This window comes from Drosophila subpulchrella, chromosome X (assembly GCF_014743375.2).
Source record: "Drosophila subpulchrella strain 33 F10 #4 breed RU33 chromosome X, RU_Dsub_v1.1 Primary Assembly, whole genome shotgun sequence".
Taxonomy (NCBI): domain Eukaryota; kingdom Metazoa; phylum Arthropoda; class Insecta; order Diptera; family Drosophilidae; genus Drosophila; species Drosophila subpulchrella.
In genome coordinates this window covers 7,959,712-7,980,391 of record NC_050613.1, presented here as the reverse complement: position 1 = coordinate 7,980,391, position 20,680 = coordinate 7,959,712, and the positions used below count along the sequence as shown (strand labels likewise).

The following is a 20,680-nucleotide window of genomic DNA, read 5'->3' as shown; positions in this document are numbered from 1 at the left end:
CAACTTACGCTAACCAAATACGTTTGCGTTCCGTTTCACATTTAATTGCCTAATCGCACTTAAGACCGCCGATTTCGATTCCGTTTCCGGCATCGGTATAAGGCCCCCTTTTGAGCCCAAAATCTCGGATTTTCCCCTGGCCCACAGGACCACATTAAAATTGAATTTCAAGTCAGGACGAGACTTTGGCGAGAACTCCACTGGGAGGGCTAGCTATTTACATTTTGAGTTAATTGAATACATTGCGTTCGATCGGATAAACTCACTTGCCTAGCTACTTGGGCATAATTAGCAAATTCAATCAAAAGGCTTTAAAAATATTAATAATTATCCTAAGCTTGCTAACTAATTATGTGACTTTTAATGATGTCAGCTAGAAAATTTTCAAATGCTTGGTTATTTCTAAGAAATGTAGTTAAGTGAAGTGACTTTAACTTAATTTTAAAACATCATTCGGCAAAACATTTTTTAAATGCCAGTAAAATAAATAAACACTCATGCTTATGGAAATACAATTAAATAATTTGCTTTATATCTTAACTTTTATAATAAAATTACAAAGTGTTTTGATTAATCAGTCAGAAATGACTCACTTGCCTAGCTACTTGGGCATAATTAGCAAATTCAATCAAAAGGCTTTAAAAATAATAAATAATTATCCTAAGCTTGCTAACTAATTATGTGACTTTTAATGATGTCAGCTGGAAAATTATTAAGTGCTTGGTTATTTCTAAGAAATGTTGTTAAGTAAAGTGACTTTAACTTCATTTTAAAACATCATTTGGTAATACATTTTTTAAATGCCAGTTAAATAAATAATCACACATGTTAATGGATATACAATTAAATAATTTGCCTAATGTCTTAAGTTTTAAAATAAAAGTAGCTAGTCTTTTAAAGTATTTTAATAAAAAAGTCAGAAATGACTGAACGCCCTTGTAATTCATAAAAACATTAACAGTCCCATACCGTATATACTTCTGGCGGGAAAAATTAATTTCTTCCTGGCAAAATTTGACCTATAGAAAAAAACAATTGGTATTGCCAAAAATCTAAGTTTAACTGTACATAAAATACTTCCAATAACAGATATTTGTACCTCTTTAAAATTCCAAGGAAAAAAGATACAAAATCAATACCCCTTTTTGCATTTTTATGATAAATGCTACATATTTTGCATTATATTTATACTTAAAGGTCAATCCTTGTTTAAAATCAATTTGATAAACAAATAAAAACGAAATAAAACGGTTGCTGCTACGCTGACATACAGGTTAAATCGGTGAACACTTTGCACTGATTCCTTACCCTAATAATTTAGTTATTATGAAATCCTAAAAGAAAATAAAACGCCCGCCAAAAGGGTTTCTGTTCACCCATCTCGACCTCGAATTGTTCGCTTAATTGATTTGATGTTGGACTAGCCCTTGGCAAAATCGGGATAAAATCAACTCAGGGCTCAAAGGATTCATTACATGTTTTATGTCCTTAATCATCGAGCTGAGTGCGAGCGGTTTTATTTACCCACCTGGCCGCATCATTGGGGTCTTTAATTGGACGTTGGTTATTTTGGGGAAATTCAAGGGATAAATGTATGATGGTAGGGGAATCGAAATGAAATTCCCTGGCAAACAATGGTCCAGTTGCGTTCATTATCATTCACCGCAATCGGAACGACACAACACAACACGACATGGACAAGAGGAAACTTTCAAAAGAAAATTGCAACAACAGGGATGGGTTTTCCCAAGGAAATGTGACCAGGGGGGGGGGGGGGGGGGGTCCCATGCTTCGAGGGACTCTTCTGTCAGAAGGCGGAATAGTCCACGGAGTTCCAGCCAAGGACCAAAGTTTTGGTGTGAAATTAAAATTGGAATTAAAAGCACAATGAAGCCAGCAGCATCCAGACAGCCGTAGAAAGAGACGGACAACGAGTAGCAGAAAGAGACGGCCTATCTGGGGCGGGGGGGGGGGATGTGCAGAGTGAGACGGGTACAGTCTGGTATTGGCCAGGGGTCTTAGTGCTAAATGATTTATGGCTGTTTGCCTGCCCCGTCCTTATGCAAATTGTTTTCGAGAATCTGACAAAACGATGAAGTTTTCATTAGGGTGCCATTAGAACCTCCGTTTAAGTTATGGCAAAAGCGCCGGCCTTCCCACTCCTTCCCTTCAGTTTGACATTCATAACGCCATAAGCTGGACACGCCGTATACGGTTGATAGATCGTTGGAATGGAACTTTGTGTTTCACTTGAAAAGAGAGGTGCAAATAGGGCTGCTCCAGCACACCCTTTGACTGGATGTTTTTCGGTCATTATTTGTTCAGACCGACTGTCTTACGCAGCTTGCTAGCTGTGCTAACAATCCCAATCACTTTAAAGAAAATGTATATTTTGACCAATTTTCGCATTTTATATAAGGGGTTCCATTGTTCCCATTGTCAATTACTATGTAAATGCCTAAAATGAATCCAACTTCTTAGTACATTTGGATATTTATAATTTATATGGATATCATTTTGTCATAAACTCTACCTATTAATAATTTTTCATAAGTAGAACATATAACAAATTTTAATTTGAATGCAATAACTGATAATTTAGAAATTGGTTACATTTTAGAAGTTGATTTGAACTATCCAGAAAATTTGCATGCTTTCAACATTTTTTAAAGCTTTTTTTTAGTGTAAAAAACATTGTATGTTTTATATCTTTGGTAATCATGTTAAGAAACTTCAGCTACGAAATTGTTTTGAGTCCCCCAACTGTTGACAGTTGAAAATGGCTGACAGGGTGAGCAGATAGAGATTCTAAAGGGAGAACCTTCAGTCGAAGCCATAGCTCACAGTGGTCATTTAGGTTATTTAACTAGTGTCCAAGATGAACAAATGCTAGCATATCAACTCTTGAAAAAGGCAGGGCCACAAAAAACTTGAGTACACGCACATCGAATATGTAAAACAAAGTGGCGCTAGTGAAATATCGCAAGTAGCCGACTTTTTGTAAGAACATATCTCCACCCCTCTCGCACTCTATTGAGTTTGCTAATTATCACTGTGAACGGCAGTCCACGTAGTGACGAAGTGCTCCAGTGTGCGAAGGCGACTACTTTATATAGCCGCATAATTAAAAAACCTGCAGTGATGGTCTGATACTAACGAATGACTTTAGAAATCTTTATTGGTTTGGGAGAAAAAGCGGTGAAAGTGTAAAAATTAGAGAATTGGAGCTGTTGGGTCCGGTGGGGATAAATGCTCCAGGCTATTAACCTAGTTCTATTCTTAGAGAGTACGTGTTGAATGACACCTCATATGTACAAGTCCGATGCTCCGTTCAAAAGTTATTTCCTTTGTTTGTGGGTTTGTATGAATCCTTTTTTGGTTTATGGGTCTTGGGGACTATATATGTGTATTAAGAGCTCGATTTAGAATACTTTTGTTCAACGACTGTTAAAAAACCCCGCTAGTTTGGCGGGAAATCCAAAAAATAGCTAGATTTTAATGGCTTATAGTTGAAAAACAACTAATGCTAAAGATACGTGCTACATATTTCTGAAAAGGTAATATTATTTGCTAAGCACGTTACCTTTGCTTAAACTGTCTTAATATAATAGATTTAAAGTAATAGCTCAAGGTTTTTATTTTATATTATTTTTATTATTATTATTATTTTTTATAAGGGTACCATAAATAAATATTTTAAATATTTTAGCAATCGTATCATCATTATTTATTTAAAAATTAAAGTTTATTTATCTATTTAAATTGTCCAATGGTCTGTAATGAGTGAAATAGGTTTTAAAAAGTTTCCAGCAACTTTGTTAGTGAGGCCGGAGAAATGTCATCGTATTTACTCACAAATGAGGGATTCCTCTGTGAATTACTCACCACTCCAACTCGTTTCGCCGCACCTGTGGAAACTAATTTGAAAGTAATTTGCTTTCGCATAGATTGCATATTCCCCTGTCAGGACACCGCACATCATAATCATAATCACATAAAACCCAACACAGAATAAAAACCCCAAGCAATCAGTCGCCAAAATTGTGGGAGCAACCCCCAAAGCCAAAACCCACACCAAACCAAAAAAATAAAAAACAGGGAGTCGTGCGGTAATCGATCATCATAGGGGGTAAACTCAGGAACATACCCAATTTGTATAAATTATTAAAGTATTGATTTATTAGTTGAAAATGTAGCATCTAATTTAAGAAGGGCGGCTTCAACTACAAGTGAATTTATGCGGCAGAGCTAACGAATTTATCATTATCCCTGTGCGCATAAATTGAAAAATAAATGCGGCTTCTATTTATTATGTTTTTCTTTCCTGCCCCTCGATAGAACCCTTTGGTAAAATCTGAATACTGTTTGTGCAAATGAAAGTGCTGTGCCAGTGTGTGTGTGTGTTTGTATCTGTGTGAGCTGGTTTGTTTACTTGTGTGAGTGCCTTTTGCGAACAGCGGAGGCCGTACCTCAAAGCAAACTCCCCACCGACTGTCCCTTTTCTCTCACTGTCAGCCTGGGGGCGGGTCAGCCACGCCCACCGTTAGCTTTGCCAAACGCACACACACACACGCAAGTGTTCAGCCCTGCACAAACACCCACATATGTGTGCACACACACACATACGACGCATTCAACGTTTATCCAGCGACCGTTTTGCACATTAATTTACTGACCTTTTGCACTTTTCCCATAGTTTTGCAACAGCACCTCCCCACGCTGCCACGCCCCCGCGCTACGCCCCCGCGCTACGCCCACCATAATGCACTGAGAGAAGAATCTAAAGGTTAGAAACTTAAATTAAATTAAAAATTAAATGATAGCAAATGATGATAGTAAATAAAATATTTATCAGTTACTAAAAATGAAATATTTCAAAATTATTATAATAGGAAGCTAATAAAATTGATAAAAAATATTAAGTATTTGGAAAACACTGAAAAAAATATGTAATATTTTAGAAATAAATATAAGATTTAATCGAGAGGTTATTATAAGAAATTCTAAATTTCTAATATTATATAACAAATCACGTTCCATTGTTTACCCGTCTTAAACCTTCATTCTAATTATTGAATTATTCGCTTATGCTAGTTAAATTTTTTCTTAGTGCACTAGTGATAAGCTACAAAAAAATGTTTTTTGCCTTATGTGGCTTTGGTTGGCAGCCCGCGATTGCCCGACTTTGTCGATTTGTACCCACCATACCCAGCCTTAGAGTCCAGAATCCGGCAGAGAAAAATACCATGGCCTCTAACCACTAACCAGTGACTAGGGCCCGATAACCGGTGACGGTGACGGTGACAGTGACCAGTGACTGGGCAAGTCTGGCAGAAGGATGGATGCCGGATGTTGTGGCCCGGTCCACAGGCATATTGCAATGTATGATGAATGTGTGACACTTTTGTTTATTGTTCGGCCCACACCCCCTCAAACATTCAGCCCCCTTTCGACCTTTCACCCTCTCTCCTTTGTGCGCGACCGAAAGGGAAAGCAAACTGAATGCAAAATCAACAGTCAACGGGAAAGAACATGGAACTTTGCACTCTCTATACAACTTTGCACATTATTATAATAAATTATAATTTGTATAGTTTGGTTTAATTTTTGTCTACTGAAAATAAGGTGAAACCAAATTTTCACATAATTTAAAATCATATATTTAAATGATTGTACATTTTTTGCTACTTCTAAGATAGCGAGGTAACGCAGTAAAGTAAAATGTAGAATTAATTGTACATATATACTCGCTCCAAAGTGTTAATAAATTAATAATTAATCATCATTAAAAAACAATAATAATCATTAATACCAGAGTAACTTGTGTTTGAGTGGCATTTATATTTTTAGTTTCGGTATTAAATAATTGTGTGGCCATTTCAAGTATTTTTTTGCAGACATGTGACCAAAAACTATACTTGTAAAGTCTATTGCTTGAGCAACTGGATCCCGATTTTTAAGTATAACAACTTAAACAGTTTTTGGCTTAATACCCTTACATAAGAATTTAACATTTTGTTAAGTCACCTCCTAACTAGACCTTTCAAAGTCCGCTTTCAATGTGGCATACTGCCAAAATTTGGTTTTATCTAAGGATCTGCATTCAATTTACCTTTTTAATTATTTCAGTCTCTTTTGGAGCATGAAAAGTTGGTTCTAGCCGAAGATTTCATGGGTTCGATCCGGTTTCTCACTGCATTCTCCTTTTCTTCCGGCTTCCCTTCTCTGACTTCCGTCTTTTGGTTTATTTCCGTGCCACAGCACTGCATTGTTCGAGCACAGAATGGATTTGAAAGTCTCAGGACCCTTCGTCCTGAAAGGAAATAGGAAACTTTTGTTGTTTGCCTTGCCCATTTTTAGCTAAGTGTGTGTGTGTGTGTGTGTGTAAGGAGAGTTTAATAAATTGTATCTTCTGGCCCGCACCCATAAGCATATGCAGATTACTCTTCGTGTGTGTGTTTCTGTGAGTTTGGGTGAAAGTGCGGAAAGGGATGCTGCAGGACATTCAAAGAGGGGGTGGAAAAAGTACTGGGGGGGGGGGGGGCGGATTGGACAGACGCCCTTGCTCTTTCATTTTCAATAACGACAAAGCAATAAACTTGCCCAAAAATAAGTTGGCTGTTTGTTGACGCTCAAAACTGGGCACCACATTGGAAACTTTCCTGGGATTTAGGATGGAATGGAGCGAAGGATACCGTCCCAAGGACATCGTAAAGGCGAAGACTTATTTAAATATTTGTTTGTACTTGCATGTATAATACTTTTGTGTATAAATATGCATTTTTCACCTTTCCTTTCATAAACTTGAGGGCAAATAACCACAGATTTCCTTGCAAAACTTGAACTTGCTTTCAGTACTCACTTGAATCAAACTTTATAACTCATATTTTTTTAAATCATCGATGGAATCAAATATACAACATATACCTAAAAACACAGTATTGTTTTAAATACAAACCTACATGATTCATTTTAACACAAAATGTTAACTTTAAAATTTTAAAGAAATTGTATTTAAAATATACTTATACGTTGTTTATCTGTATGAACTATATGTACACTACTGTTTCGAATATTTTTAAGAAATTCGTATTTGAAAGATAACTTATTTGTTTTCTTATTTAAACCCAAGTACTGTAAGTATCTAACTCATATTAGCTTTTTATATATTATTTATATATAATGCTTTTTTTTCATTTTTAGATAACATTACAAGTAGAAATGACCAAAAAAATGTGTCTCCAATTAAAATTTAATTATATAATTTTAAATGCAAATATTAAAAACAAAAAGAAAATTGTATATAATCTTAAGCTTTAAAGCTAACTTAAAATCTTAGTAGCTTTAAGCTGGTCCATTTGAAAAAATTGTGTTCTAAAATAAATATAAGCTCTTTCCAAGCTTTTACTTCCTTCCTAAGGAGAATAGGCTTTTAAGCTTTCCTTAGTTACGAATACCTAGTACCATGGTAAAAAACTTACACCTAAATCTCGAACCCAATTCAATGCATTAAATAAAACTTTTCAATTTAAATCAAATACAAAGTTGTAGTTACTATACACAATTTAATTATCAAATCGTTAGGAAAAAAGTAAGCTTATTTTTTTAAAGCCAGGTGTTGTCTCTCATTTTGTTGGACACATAAAATCGGTTACTTCAACGTACTGCCTCGTCACCAGATAGCTAACCAGCACTTGATCTCAGAGTAGTTGGCTGATAGGCAGACACGTGAATGACCCACAGTTTGAAGAGCAATAAATATGATATGAATGGTGCTTTCAAGAGCCACCTGCTTGGGTGGGGTGGTGCTTATCGACTTCGCAGAATAAAATATGCAATACACCAGCGATAAATGCTGTGTCAGTGGAAAAATGCAACGAACTCAGGCGATAAGTGGTCCGGCAAACACTATAAAGCTCTGGATTCGATCTACAGAGGGCACAAACAACTCGAGATGCATCCGCAGCAGAAGCGCACAATCATCAGCACTAGAGCTATAACCATGATCCTGATCCTGATCCTGCTCCAAGCTCTAGGAACCCTGGCGGCCCAGAAATACTCGCCCATTGCCAACTGGCACATGGGTGATCCGCACTACACGAGTGACCAGTACGCCAAGATCCTGGGCGAAGCGGGACTGGGTCAGGATTCCGACGAGAAGGACAATAAAGGATTAGGTGCCATGCAGATCCAGTATGTGGACTACCAGCCCAACTGCCAGCCAGGTGGAGTGCCCGTCTGCGCCACCAATGGAACCCATAGCTTCTACTTCGAGAACAACTGCCGCCTGGAGGCGGCCAACATGAAGATGCTCTTCCAGTACGGCACAGGTGAGGTCGAAATAAAATATAATCAGATGTCACTTACTCACTGAAAAAAAACATCATAAAATTCTTTGAGCTATTTTATTATTAACAAGAGAGTCTATAACAACAAGAGTCTATATGTACTTGGAGTATTTTAAATCTTTAGATCTCAGGCATAAAGCTCAAACTTATATTATTTAAAAAAAAAATCTTAAACAAATCATTTAAAATCAATTTTATTTTAATTTTACAAGGTCTCAGAAAATTAGTTAAATATTAATGAAATACGTCGACTTACAGAAATATTTTTTAAATGATATTTTAAACTTATATGTTATGGAATCATAAAAAATGCAAAGAAAAAATATAACAATTTCTTTAAAAGATCTATTTTTTGATAATTTGTAAATCAAGTAAGGGAGTCTTCATTTTACGCTTACTTATTAACAAAAATATGGTATCTTAATTATACATTTTTTGGTGCTTTAAACCCTTTGAATGTATTTCGCACGGGCATGCCTGCTTAAAATGCCATCATTCTCTGTGCTTATTTGGAAAACCCAATCATTATCGATTGCCCTGAGTGAATTCCATGCAGAACTTGAGCCCACGGAGATGGAGCGATGCCTGCCCACCTGCCAGACGATGAAGTGCACCCAGGTGGAGCGACCAGTTTGCGCGCTGGCCGAGATCAGAGGGGCTGTGCCCCAAACCTTCGCCAACGAGTGCGAAATGCGGCGTCGCGAGTGCCACACGAAACAAGGTCTGTTAAAATTATAACTCCACTATAAAATGGGGAAAAAATCCCAAAAAAATCTCTAACCATTGTGAAACTATAAAACCCACTTACATTTTGAAATCCCATCTTCTTACTGCTTAGTCCTGCGAATCCTGCACGCGGGTCCTTGCCAAACTCCCACAAAAAGCGGTCGCAAGAAGAAGCTGCGCCGCAACAAACATAAGCGACCCATCAAACCCGCATCCATCCCAAAGTTCGAAAATAGTCCAAAGAAAGTTTATCTGATGCTGGCCACTCCTGCTCCTTGGAGCGTCACCACCACCCCAAGGAGCCCCACCACCAGCACAACCTCCAGGATCACCAAGACACCCAGGATGAGACCCACCAAAACCACCAGCAAACCAAAACCCTCGCCCATGCAGTTCCAGCAGATGTTGAGCTTGGCCAATCCCATGGTCTCCGTTTCCCGGACCGTGGATGCCTACAATGTGTACAATATACCCGATGTGGGTCATGATTACGGCGAGATAACCGACTCCTCGCTCTCGATGTTTCTGCCGGAAGTGGGTCGTGTCACGGAGCCCTATTCCCCAAGAAAAACCACCTCCAGCAGCACCACCTCCACCACACCCAAACCAGCTTTAACCACAAGCTCCAAGAAATCAAGGATCACAAATCTTTCGGGCACCACCACCATCAAGAGTTACACCACCACACTGATGCCCAGCACCACTGAAATAAGTAAAGAATCCACATCGAAGGACTCGGAGGTCATTACCCAGGCAGTGAGCACCACTCAGCAATCCATTTCCACGACAATTCCCCAGCCAAAATCTCCTTGATCGATGATTGCGGCTTCTTTAAATTCAGCTACTTAATATTTATTGAAACTATTTATATAGCTGCTTAAGATGAACAGTAAAACTATAAGCAATTGCGAAAAACTAGTTTTATACAATTTCTGGGGCTTTTCTTAGAAAAAATCCATTAGAGGCAGTCTTTTAACAAAAATGTTGGCTCGCTATTCTTGGCCTTGCTTTGTCTTATATCTATGCGTAATAGAAATTTTTTCATTTAATGCATGAAAGGAAAGGAATAAAATCTAGGTGCAATGTATTCGTAGACTTTAATAAGGTGATGTAAGGCGGTACTGTGATATTTTCATAAATAGTGTTGCAAAAGTAATCTGCAGTTGCGGATGTCGGAAAAAATATCCCTGCCAGAAGCGTTATTTCCAATTTCTATCTAAAATAAGGCGGTATTTAAAATTGGAACATCCTTTTCGTTAACTAGGACTAATAATAGAGAAAAGTAAAGAATTTCGTTGAACTCATTCCAACAAAAGGTATTTTTCTGGTTACACGACAACCCTGGTCTGTCGAAGTTAAACACTGGAACAGGACCGATAGCTGACTGGGCAGCTGTTTTATCAAGGTAGACTTTTGCTGCTTGACGTGTTATATTTACACGTAATATTCAATTTTTCATTCAGTAAGACGACTAACTTATAAAACGAAATAGGTATATAAAGACTAAGACATGAAGTTCTCCAGCTCAATGGTAAGAAACACCGTGCGAAAAGAATTAAGTCTTGTATCTCTAACTGGACTTCACCGCAGCTGATCTGTTTATATGGATTGGTAATATGCGACTGGATATTGGCCGCTCCCCAACCTAAGTGCAAGCTAAACAAGACTATTAATCCTTCGGACTATGAGCCCATTGATCTCAATGAAGACCCCATAATTTCTGCTGAAGTGAAAGCAATGGAAGATCAAATAGAGTTTGTCAATTCGATAGTACTTTGGCCGTTTAAGTTTCTCGGTAATCAAATAAGGGAGGAGTTGGAAAGACTGCGGGATAATATGGCGGTACTTAGCGAATTGGAACGTCGTAACCTTAAGATCCTTAAGGAGAAGCAAGAGGATGATGAAGGCCAACTGAACACCTACGAGGACGAGGAGCCGAAATCATATCGTCGCCTGAAGAACAACGCGAACACAACCCCTTTTGAGCCTTGGCTTAGTCTACAATCCCCGGCTGAAAACCTTATGCCATTACAGGAACATCATATCACTGTCATCGAGATTCACCACTTCAGACTGCGCAACCAAACTCTAATCGCCAGCTACTAACTCATAGAGAACCAACACCCTTCGAGCACAACGATATATTTTTTTATACAATATACACTATTAACATAAACAGCATCTTTGACATATCTGGCTAATGAATTTGTTAACAGCCCAAGAATATAATATACGGTTGTCGGTACTTGTATGCAGCTTCAGATTTTTGGACTCTCGGTTGCGGTCCTCTATCCAAAGGTCTTCCAGTAGTTTTCTAATCCTCTAAATGTGATGGTTGAGTGGGGTTCGTTTGGGGAGCGCTATTTTCCTTTACCTTAGTGGTCCCTCCATGTTTTTTCTCAGTACTTTCACCGCATTTATATTGTATGTTCCAGCTCATATTGCAGACGAAGGTGAATTCGTAGAGATAGGGGTTCTTTAACGACGACCCAGCCCAACAAGAATAAAAAAAAAGTGTTGAATTTAATATATTTGTATTTTGTCAAACCCAATTTTGTCTGGATTCTCCTCACCTATGCTGTACAGAAAACTGCTCAATGAACAGTGCTCATACTACTATATCATAAATGAATAGTATCGTCGTGATCCTGTGTGCCAATTTTTAGTTGAAAAATCTATCAACAATCTAAACATTTAGTTCATAGTGAAAATAACAAGATAAGGTGGCACAAAAACAAATGTATTACCTAATTTTATATAGATGTTGTACGGCAGTACTGTCAACTTATCATAAGCAGTGTTGCAAAAGTGTTCTGGAGTTGCTGCTGTCTAAATAGAAAAGCCCTGCCAAAAGCGATTCGCTTTATTTATACATTTAAATATCTTTTTCGGCAACTCAAATTCATTAAATGTATTGATAGAGAAGAGGAGATCAAATAAGTTGTTTAAAATTCATTTCAACAAATGAATTACTTTTCTGGGTACACGACAACTCTGGTCTGTCGAAGTTAAACACTGGAACAGGACCGATAGGCCCAGTCAGCTGTTTCATCAAAGTAGGCTTTTGCTGTCTGACATGTGAATTACCATCAGGCGACTGACTAATAAAAAATCAGATTGATTGTACAAAATAAAGACTGAAATATGAAGCTCTTTAATTCAATGGTAAGAAGCACTGTGCGAATAGAAATCAACCTTTTATCTCTAATTGTGCTTTACCGCAGCTGATCTGCCTATATGGATTGGTAATATGCGACTGGATATTGGCCGCTCCCGAACCTAAGTGCATGCTGAACAAGACTCGTGAAGAGCCTTCGGAGCCCGACCCCATAAATTTTAACGAGGACCCCATTATTTCTGGTGAAGTGAAAGCATTGGATAGACAAATAGAGCTGCTCAATTCGATAATAGTTTGGCCCTTCAAGTATTTTTGCGATGAAGGGAAAAATGGCTTGAAGGACTGCGATATTATATGGGAGTACTTAACAACTTTGGACGTGGTAAAAAGAAGCAAGGCTTGGATCACCGGGGAGATGGATTCCTAAGACCAACAAGGATGAAAAGCCGAACTTTGCTCGGCGCAAGAAGAACGGCAAGAACATCGCCCCATTTGAGCCTTGGTTTAGTCTACAATCCCGATGGAGTTATTAGAAACTACAAGATCACCATATCACTATCATGGAGTTGCCCCGCTGCAGACTGCGCAACCAAACTATAAGAAAAGCCAACCACTTTCACAACGCAACGATATTTAATAACTTTTATAAAATTTACACTATTAACATAAACAGCAATGGATAATGGATTATACAATTATTGAATTATTGGATACAATTATTTTAGCAGCCCAAGAATATGAAATATAGATTGCTACGATTGTCGGAACTAGATGTATCCAGTCTTAGCTTTTTGGACTCTCGTTTGCAGGTCACCTCCAAATTTACCACCGTACCGTTCTTACTGACACTTTCTGTCCTCACGATTTCCGGGATTTCTCCTAACTCAGTCTCCGTGCTATTGGCCACATTCTGAGTATCCTTTGTAAGTCCCTGTTCCACTTCTGGGAATATAGCAGAGGTGGTATTCCCGGAAACAGTCGGTGCAGAGGTTGAGTTTTGACTGGGCTCTGGCGATGTTTTGTTATGGGAGTCCAAGACAGCGTTAATCTTTATGGCTTTGTCCAAAGACCTTTCAGTAGTTTTATCATCCTCTGATTCTTCATTCCTCGGAGTTTCAGTAGACCCATAGACTGGATAAGTCTCATAGACACTTGAGGATGGATAAGTTGGATATGATGGGTATGTCGGTGCCGCTTTGGGAGTGCTAGATTCCGAGGTAGTCTTCGCCTCAGTGGTCTCTTCGGGTTTCTTCTCAGTACTAACTTCCACTGCATTTATTTTGAAAACCTTATCTAAAGGCTCTTGAGTGGTGTCTTCATCCTTAGGAGCTTCCGTAGGGCCGTAGACTGGGTTAGTTTTATAAATACTTGAGGATGGATATGTTGGATATGATGGGTAAGTCGGAGCCGCTTTCGGAGTGCTAGATTTCGAGCTAGTCTTCGCCTCAGTGGTCTCTTCGGGTTTCTTCTCAGTACTTACTTCCACTGCATTTATTTTGAAAACCTTATCTAAAGGCTCTTGAGTGGTGTCTTCATCCTTAGGAGCTTTCGTAGTGCCGTAGACTGGGTTAGTTTTATAGATACTTGAGGATGGATATGTTGGATATGATGGGTAAGTCGGAGCCGCTTTCGGAGTGCTAGATTTCGAGGTAGTCTTCGCCTCAGTGGTCTCTTCGGGTTTCTTCTCAGTACTAACTTCCACTGCATTTATTTTGAAAACCTTATCTAAGGACTCTTGAGTGGTGTCTTCATTAAAAGCTTCAGTAGAACCATAGACTGAATATGTTTTATAGACACTTGAGGGTGAATATGCTGGATATGATGGGTATGTCGGAGCCGCTTTCGGAGTGCTAGATTCTGAGGTAGTCTTCGCCTCAGTGGTCTCTTCGGGTTTCTTCTCAGTACTTACTTCAACTGCATTTATTTTGAAAACCTTATCTAAAGACTCTTGAGTGGTGTCTTTATCCTCAGGAGCTTGAGTAGTGCCATATACTGTGTAAGTTTTGTAGACACTTGAGGATGGATATGATGGATATGACGGGTAAGTCGGAGCCGCTTTCGGAGTGCTAGATTCTGAGGTAGTCTTCGCCTCAGTGGTCTCTTCGGGTTTCTTCTCAGTACTTACTTCAACTGCATTTATTTTGAAAACCTTATCTAAAGACTCTTGAGTGGTGTCTTTATCCTCAGGAGCTTGAGTAGTGCCATATACTGTGTAAGTTTTGTAGACACTTGAGGATGGATATGATGGATATGACGGGTAAGTCGGAGCCGCTTTCGGAGTGCTAGATTCTGAGGTAGTCTTCGCCTCAGTGGTCTCTTCGGGTTTCTTCTCAGTACTTACTTCAACTGCATTTATTTTGAAAACCTTATCTAAAGACTCTTGAGTGGTGTCTTTATCCTCAGGAGCTTGAGTAGTGCCATATACTGGGTGAGTTTTATAGACACTTGAGGATGGATATGATGGATATGACGGGTAAGTCGGAGCCGCTTTTGGAGTGCTAGATGCCGAGGTAGTCGGAGCCTCAGTGGTCTCTTCAGGTTTCTTCTCGGTACTCACTTCCACTGCATTTATTTTGATGAGCTTATCTAAAGTCTCTTGTGTGGTTCCTTCGTCCTTGGGACTTTCAGTTGTGCTGTAGACTGTGGATGCCTTATAAATATTGAGGGATTGATAAGGTGGTTTCGATACATAGGTGGGTTTAGCTTTAAGTGTGCTTGATTCTGTGCTAGTTTGCTGCTCAGTGGTCTCTTCAGCTTTCTGTTTAGAATCCTTTACGGCGTTTATGGAAATAGAAGGCTTTAATGGCTTTGCTGTGGTTGTCGCATGCTGTGGAGGAGCAGTCGTCGCGTATTTCTTCAAAGGAGGAGCAGTGACACTGGACTCTGTGGAACTGGTCTCCGTGAGTAGTTCTGTCTGTGTTTCCACTGTAGTTGGGGCTTCAGTCGGTGCAGCCGTCGTGGAGGGCTTTTGGGTGGTTTTGTTAGCTGGTCCTTCGATCACAGCATTCACCTTTATATTCTGCCTGGGGTTCGAAGTTACACTTGGGGCCTCTGTGGTGTCTTCCTCTTCTGTTGTAGATGTTGTAGAAATTGTTGTGGTGGAAGTGGTTGTGGTGGAAGTGGTTGAGGGGGAAGTGGTTGTAGTGGAAGTAGCGGTGGGAGAAGCGGTTGGTGCTTCCTCGTAGATTGAATTTGTGTAAGGCTTGGAGGTTGTGGAGTACTCGGACTCAGTGGGTATGTTTTCCCAGGAAATCTCGTATGGCTGATAAACTGGAGCCTCATAGGAGGGTTTCGGGGATACAAATGACGATTGTGGATAACCTTGGGGCTGAGATTGCGATCCATATGGACCGTATGGTCCGTAAGGTCCAGCCGATCTATAAGATCCGTAAGGTCCTTGAGATCCATAAGGTCCTTGGGATCTGTAGGGTCCTTGGGGTGCAATTGGTCCGTAAGAGGCATACGATCCATAGTTCGGTTGGTATGGGTTGATCGCATAGGGATTGTAGTTTTGAGCGCGAGGTGATTGGGCGACTGGATACCTACTTTCGCAAAGGCCATCGTGCTGCTTTCTCCAAGCTGCAATAAATATATTGGTGACAGTCATAACATTTGTAAATTTGTTATATATATTATTCTTATATTTATAGTTTTGAATCAAAAACTTTTGATGGAATTATAGGTCTTATCTTAAAAACAATTCTAATTGGTTTTATAAAACACTTTTCACAAGTTACATTATTTGAATAAAAGTTTTTTATTAAGTTTATTAAGTTTAGGTCTCTATAACCATGACTTATGTACAGTTTTAAAAATAAAAATCCACGCTTCGACGTATGTATTTACTGACAAATTGTTTACTAAAACGTGCCGTTCTAAATAAGCTTTAAACGGTTTAATATTTGCGCATTTATATATAAATAAACATAATTTATAATAATCAAATAATGTATTAAATACATTTATTTTAAATGTCTGTTGCATGTAACGTAATGTTTGAAATAAATAGATATTTTAAGTTCATTAAAATTATATTTGTTTGGTATAGTAAACCACAACACACTGACTATTTGCTACTTTTATGATGGTAAGAGTCTATCTTAATTTGTTCTGATATACTCACGATGTCCTGTGCGGCACTTGACCAGCTGCAGTTCGCATTCACTCCTGTAGTTTCGCCTGGTATCCTTGTACTTTCCGCAAACGGGACTGTACTGATCCTGGCAGTTATCCGGGCAGACTTCGAAAGTTTCGCACCTATTCTCATGGATGATCTCCCAGTCTGCAGAGAGAGAGAGAGATTTCGACTTAGTGAGTGACTATATAAACGATATATGGACCCGGGGGCAATACTCACTTATGCCTGTCAGAGCTCTGAAACGTTGGACCTCGCAGGGACTGGGAAAGGTTGATGGCTGGGCACCGGGAGCACCGGCACAAACCAGACTCTCGGGACCCGACGGCGGACACGGGAAATCGTATGGCTGCTGGTGCTCGAAATAGTGCGGTGCTGGGTAGTAAGGAACCCCGTAATCCCATGCCTGAACCGCGGCGAGCAGGGCGAATCCAATTGGAAGTAGAATGGCTGTCATACTGAAAACGATTCGAAAACGACTATGCCATGACCCCAACCGATTCCAGTTTATATACGTCCAACTATCCTAACACTCGGTGCTCTCATACACTTGCAATGCTCGTGTACGTGTCGCGGACTCTGTTTGAGTTATTATTATTTTAATATTGCTTCCATAACTCGTATCAATCGGCAAAAACCAGACGCCTCTTCTCCCACTTTAATTCTGTCTTGCAGTTCATTATGAAATTTATTATTACCGCTATTATCGCGGTGGCTTAGCTTAACCTTGAGTCATGTGAAATTGTCTGCGAGCCGCAGTTCTTGGGAAAGAAATGAGCTAAGACATGAGTCAGCAGAATCAGAATGTGGAATCTTACAGCTTGGAAATTGCACTTGACTTCGACGACGGGTTGAAGGGCGTTGCGCAGTTCACGTGAGGCACTTTCCAACGATCGAAGATCACGTTTCCCTTGATATAACACTAGACCTAACTCTATGTACTTGTATTTTGAGTTCGAATAAAAATAGAAACGTGTTCCGTCGACTTTAATGGACTACCGATCATTGGAATTGTATGTATTTTGCAGTTTATAAATTCTCTAAATACCCGTATATTTGTCTTGGTTCTTATTCTTATCTAAAACTTTTGTCTCGTTTATTGCTTAAAGATTCTTAAGGACCATAGTATAAAAAATATGTTTATTTGTGTTAAAGTATCAGATTCTCTTTATTGGGTCCTAAATAACAATGTCCAACTAGTAAGTATATATGACATGAGATTGGGCATAGTCCGTGGATTGACCATTCCACTGGTACGATGGGGTTTCCTGAGTTGATGTTGTTACCGTGGTGCTTTTCGGAGTTGTAGTGGTGCTGGTCGGAGTTCTGGTGGAACTGGTAGAAGTCCTTGCCACAATGCATCCAGAGAACTGAAAAACTATCCTTGATCCTGTGGTTATCAGGACTTTGGTGACCTCCGTGCAGTTTGGTTCTCCCGTATCCGAGTTCAAGGCCAAGGCTTCAAAATCAAAATCTATAAGCCTTTCGACCTCATTTCTGACCTCAACAGTCAAGGGTTTAGCCTGCCATAGAAAGTGTTTATAAATACTAGTCTTCTCTGGTAATGTATTATATATATATTATTTTACTTACAGATGCGGCGGTGGTTGATGTTGTGGAGGCATCCGTTGTTGGTGTCGTGAAGGGATCTGTCGTTGATACCGTTGTTGGATCTGTTGTTGTCGTTGTAGAAGAATCTGTGGTAGTCGTTGTTGTGGAGGCTTTTGTAGTTGTTGTTGCAGAAGATGAGGAGGTTTCTGTTGTAGTTGTTGTTGGATCATTTGTTGTCATCGTTGAAGACGCTAAAGTTGTCGTCGTGGATGGAACTTTTGTCGTTGTAGTCGAAGATTCTGAAGTGGCTGTCGATGCTGGGTCTGTCGTTGTCGATGTCGAAAAATCGTTCGTCGTCGTTGTGGAAGGATCGGTTGTCGTTGTTGTGAAAGCGTTAGTGGTTGTTGTTCTGGAAGATTCTGTAAATGTTGTTGAATCCGATGTTGTCGTTGCTGGATCTGTAGTTGGGTCTGTTGTTGGATCTGTTGTTGGGTCTGTTGTTGGATCTGTTGTTGGATTTGTTGTTGGATCTGTTGCTGGATCTGTTGTTGGATCTGTTGTTGAATTTGTTGTTGAATTTGTTGTTGAATTTGTTGTTGGATTTGTTGTTGTCGTTGTAGAAGGTTCTGTGGATGTGCTTGTGGACGGGTCCGTAGTCGTTGTAGTGGATGATTCTTTAGTTGTTGTCGTTGTGGGCTCTTTCGTTGTCGTGGTAGACGGTTCTGTGGATGTTGTCGTTGATGGTCCTGTGGTTGTTTCGGTAGTTGTTGTTGACTGAGTCGTTGTCGTTGGTTCTGTGGTTGTTGATCTTCTGGTGGTTGTTGTCGGCTTAGTAGTTGTCGTTGTTCTCTCGGTGCTTGTTGTTGTAGAAGCTTCAGTGCTAGTTGTTGTGGTAGATGGTGTACTAGTAGATGTTGTAGATTCAGTTGCAGTCGTTGTTGTAGATGGCTCTGTTGTTGTGGTTGTTGTTGAATGTGTAGGGACCTTAGTTGATATAGGAGCTTTTGTTGTGGTTCTTGTTGTCTCATAACATGTCCGCTTGGTTTCTTCGGGCCGCCTCGTTGGATAGTTCCAGTATTGAGGCTTGTAACTCACTCGGTTCCTTCGCCGCGGAGCTTGAGGCCTCTTTAAAGACCATACCGGATACGGAAGATCGTAATCCGGCACTGTATCATAAGTATCTGATGTTGGAATTGCGTCGTAATTTCTTATATATTTTGTATCATGAGAAATTCTGGGTCTGGGAAAAGGGGGAGGGTAAAGCGAGCGGTGCGGTTGTGCTACCACCAAGCTTCGATGATTATAATAGTAGCCCACGTCAATAAGCTTCGGCTGCTGCAGCGACGATGGCTCTTGGCAATAAATAGGGTCTGTCAAATCAAATTCTATAAAGAAAAACATATAAGTTATAATTACTTTCTAGTTTTGAAAAAAAAAAAAATTAAGTAAATAAAATAAAATTGTATTTCCTTTAAGAAACTAAATATGTCAAAGTAAATTCCGAAAAAATAGTAAATCTATTATGTAAAATGTAATTCAAAAACCGAAATATTTCTCACCTTCTTGGCCACTGAATATCCGCTTTACATTATAATCGTTGAGGTCACAGATGCTTTCAAAACTGCGATAGCAAAGCCCGCTTTTGCCACAAACTCGGGGGCCACAGGGTCGTTGGTTATAGCTCCGAACATTTTTTAGACGTAGAAATCCCGGGTAATCCCCTCGGTGACCCTGGGAGAAGGTCAAAGCTGACATCAGGACTAAACAGGCAAGCACTCTCCACATTTCGAAGGTTGGTGGGTAACTGATGACTTCACCTTACCCTTTGACAACTATTTATACGTCCGACTTGTTCTTCTCTAAGGTAAATCTCTGAAGAAACAACAATAACTACATAAATAAGACCCAGACGGCGCCTGTCTATCGGAAGTATACGTGCCAGAGCACCATTTCCAATGTAAGTGCCACCAGAAATCCAAAAAAAAACCTTTAAACCGAAAGCCCCCACTCGGATTCTCATTCTCTGGTCTCGACTCGGTTGCTTTGATAGTCCCGGATCGGAGTACAAAGAAAAATGTTAAGACCAAAACCACGCAATCTGAAGTTCAAAAAACTGCTTGCCACGAAGTTGCACTGCTTATGCTAAAAGCTCTGTTAAGCAGGAGAAAGCAAACGTTCTTGGTTGAAAGACTGGATACCACTTTTTCTATTTACTGTAGAAAATATTCGAACTATTACCAGAACTAAACGATAAATAAATGTAAAATTATTTCAAACTCAACTGCTCAGCATTGTACTGACTAAAACTACTAAAGAATTCGTTTTGAAACTTAGTAAGACAACTTTTTTGCTAAATTCCTGTAAAATGTTCAGAATTTACGGTACAAAAACTGATTTTTAAGAAACCATTGTAAAAACAAAACTGAAATAACTTTCTTAAGTAAGCAAGTAAAAATAACAATAAAATTTAGTTGAAACAGTATTTAAGGAAATCATTTTTCAAAGTGAAAAGTCTTAAAGAAAAGTTAACAGAATTAAAATAATAAAATTCCATTTCATTGATATCGTATAAAGTCAAATAGATTAAAGAGTGTAGGAACCTGTTAAAGGCTATTATATTGCCAATTATATAAGTATACCATATAAATGACATATAAATTAAAATAAATGCTTGCAGTAAATAAATAAATGTATAATAAAAAAAAGATATTACCGAGCACTTCCGGCGTATAACAGTTTTCGGCAAGCAGTGCGGGAAGAACTGCTTGCTCGTTTCAAATCCTGGGCGTGGGTTTCCTTTGC

The 20,680-nt window shown here is 39.2% G+C and overlaps 4 protein-coding genes across 4 annotated transcripts; 3 read left to right on the top strand and 1 right to left on the bottom strand.

Moving 5' to 3' along the window:
- Positions 1-7,954: 7,954 nt before the first annotated feature.
- LOC119556757 (mucin-5AC) lies at positions 7,955-9,982 on the top strand. Its single transcript, XM_037869178.1, has 3 exons — positions 7,955-8,330; positions 8,905-9,069; positions 9,187-9,982. The coding sequence occupies exons 1-3, from the start codon at positions 7,955-7,957 to the stop codon at positions 9,885-9,887; spliced, it is 1,242 nt and encodes a 413-aa protein (XP_037725106.1). The 3' UTR covers positions 9,888-9,982.
- Positions 9,983-10,474: 492 nt separating this feature from the next.
- LOC119557523 lies at positions 10,475-11,312 on the top strand. The gene is made up of 2 exons (XM_037870296.1): positions 10,475-10,605; positions 10,665-11,312. Exons 1-2 carry the CDS (start codon positions 10,585-10,587, stop codon positions 11,178-11,180), a joined length of 537 nt encoding a protein of 178 aa, XP_037726224.1. The 5' UTR covers positions 10,475-10,584; the 3' UTR covers positions 11,181-11,312.
- Positions 11,313-12,136: 824 nt separating this feature from the next.
- Positions 12,137-12,919, top strand: LOC119557670. The gene is made up of 2 exons (XM_037870533.1): positions 12,137-12,239; positions 12,299-12,919. The coding sequence occupies exons 1-2, from the start codon at positions 12,219-12,221 to the stop codon at positions 12,617-12,619; spliced, it is 342 nt and encodes a 113-aa protein (XP_037726461.1). The 5' UTR covers positions 12,137-12,218; the 3' UTR covers positions 12,620-12,919.
- Positions 12,816-19,671, bottom strand: LOC119558392 (mucin-5AC-like). Its single transcript, XM_037871920.1, has 6 exons — positions 19,438-19,671; positions 17,921-19,263; positions 17,525-17,850; positions 16,550-16,806; positions 16,316-16,474; positions 12,816-15,771 (listed from the first exon to the last, which is right to left on the bottom strand). Exons 1-6 carry the CDS (start codon positions 19,661-19,663, stop codon positions 12,914-12,916), a joined length of 5,169 nt encoding a protein of 1,722 aa, XP_037727848.1. The 5' UTR covers positions 19,664-19,671; the 3' UTR covers positions 12,816-12,913.
- Positions 19,672-20,680: the final 1,009 nt, after the last annotated feature.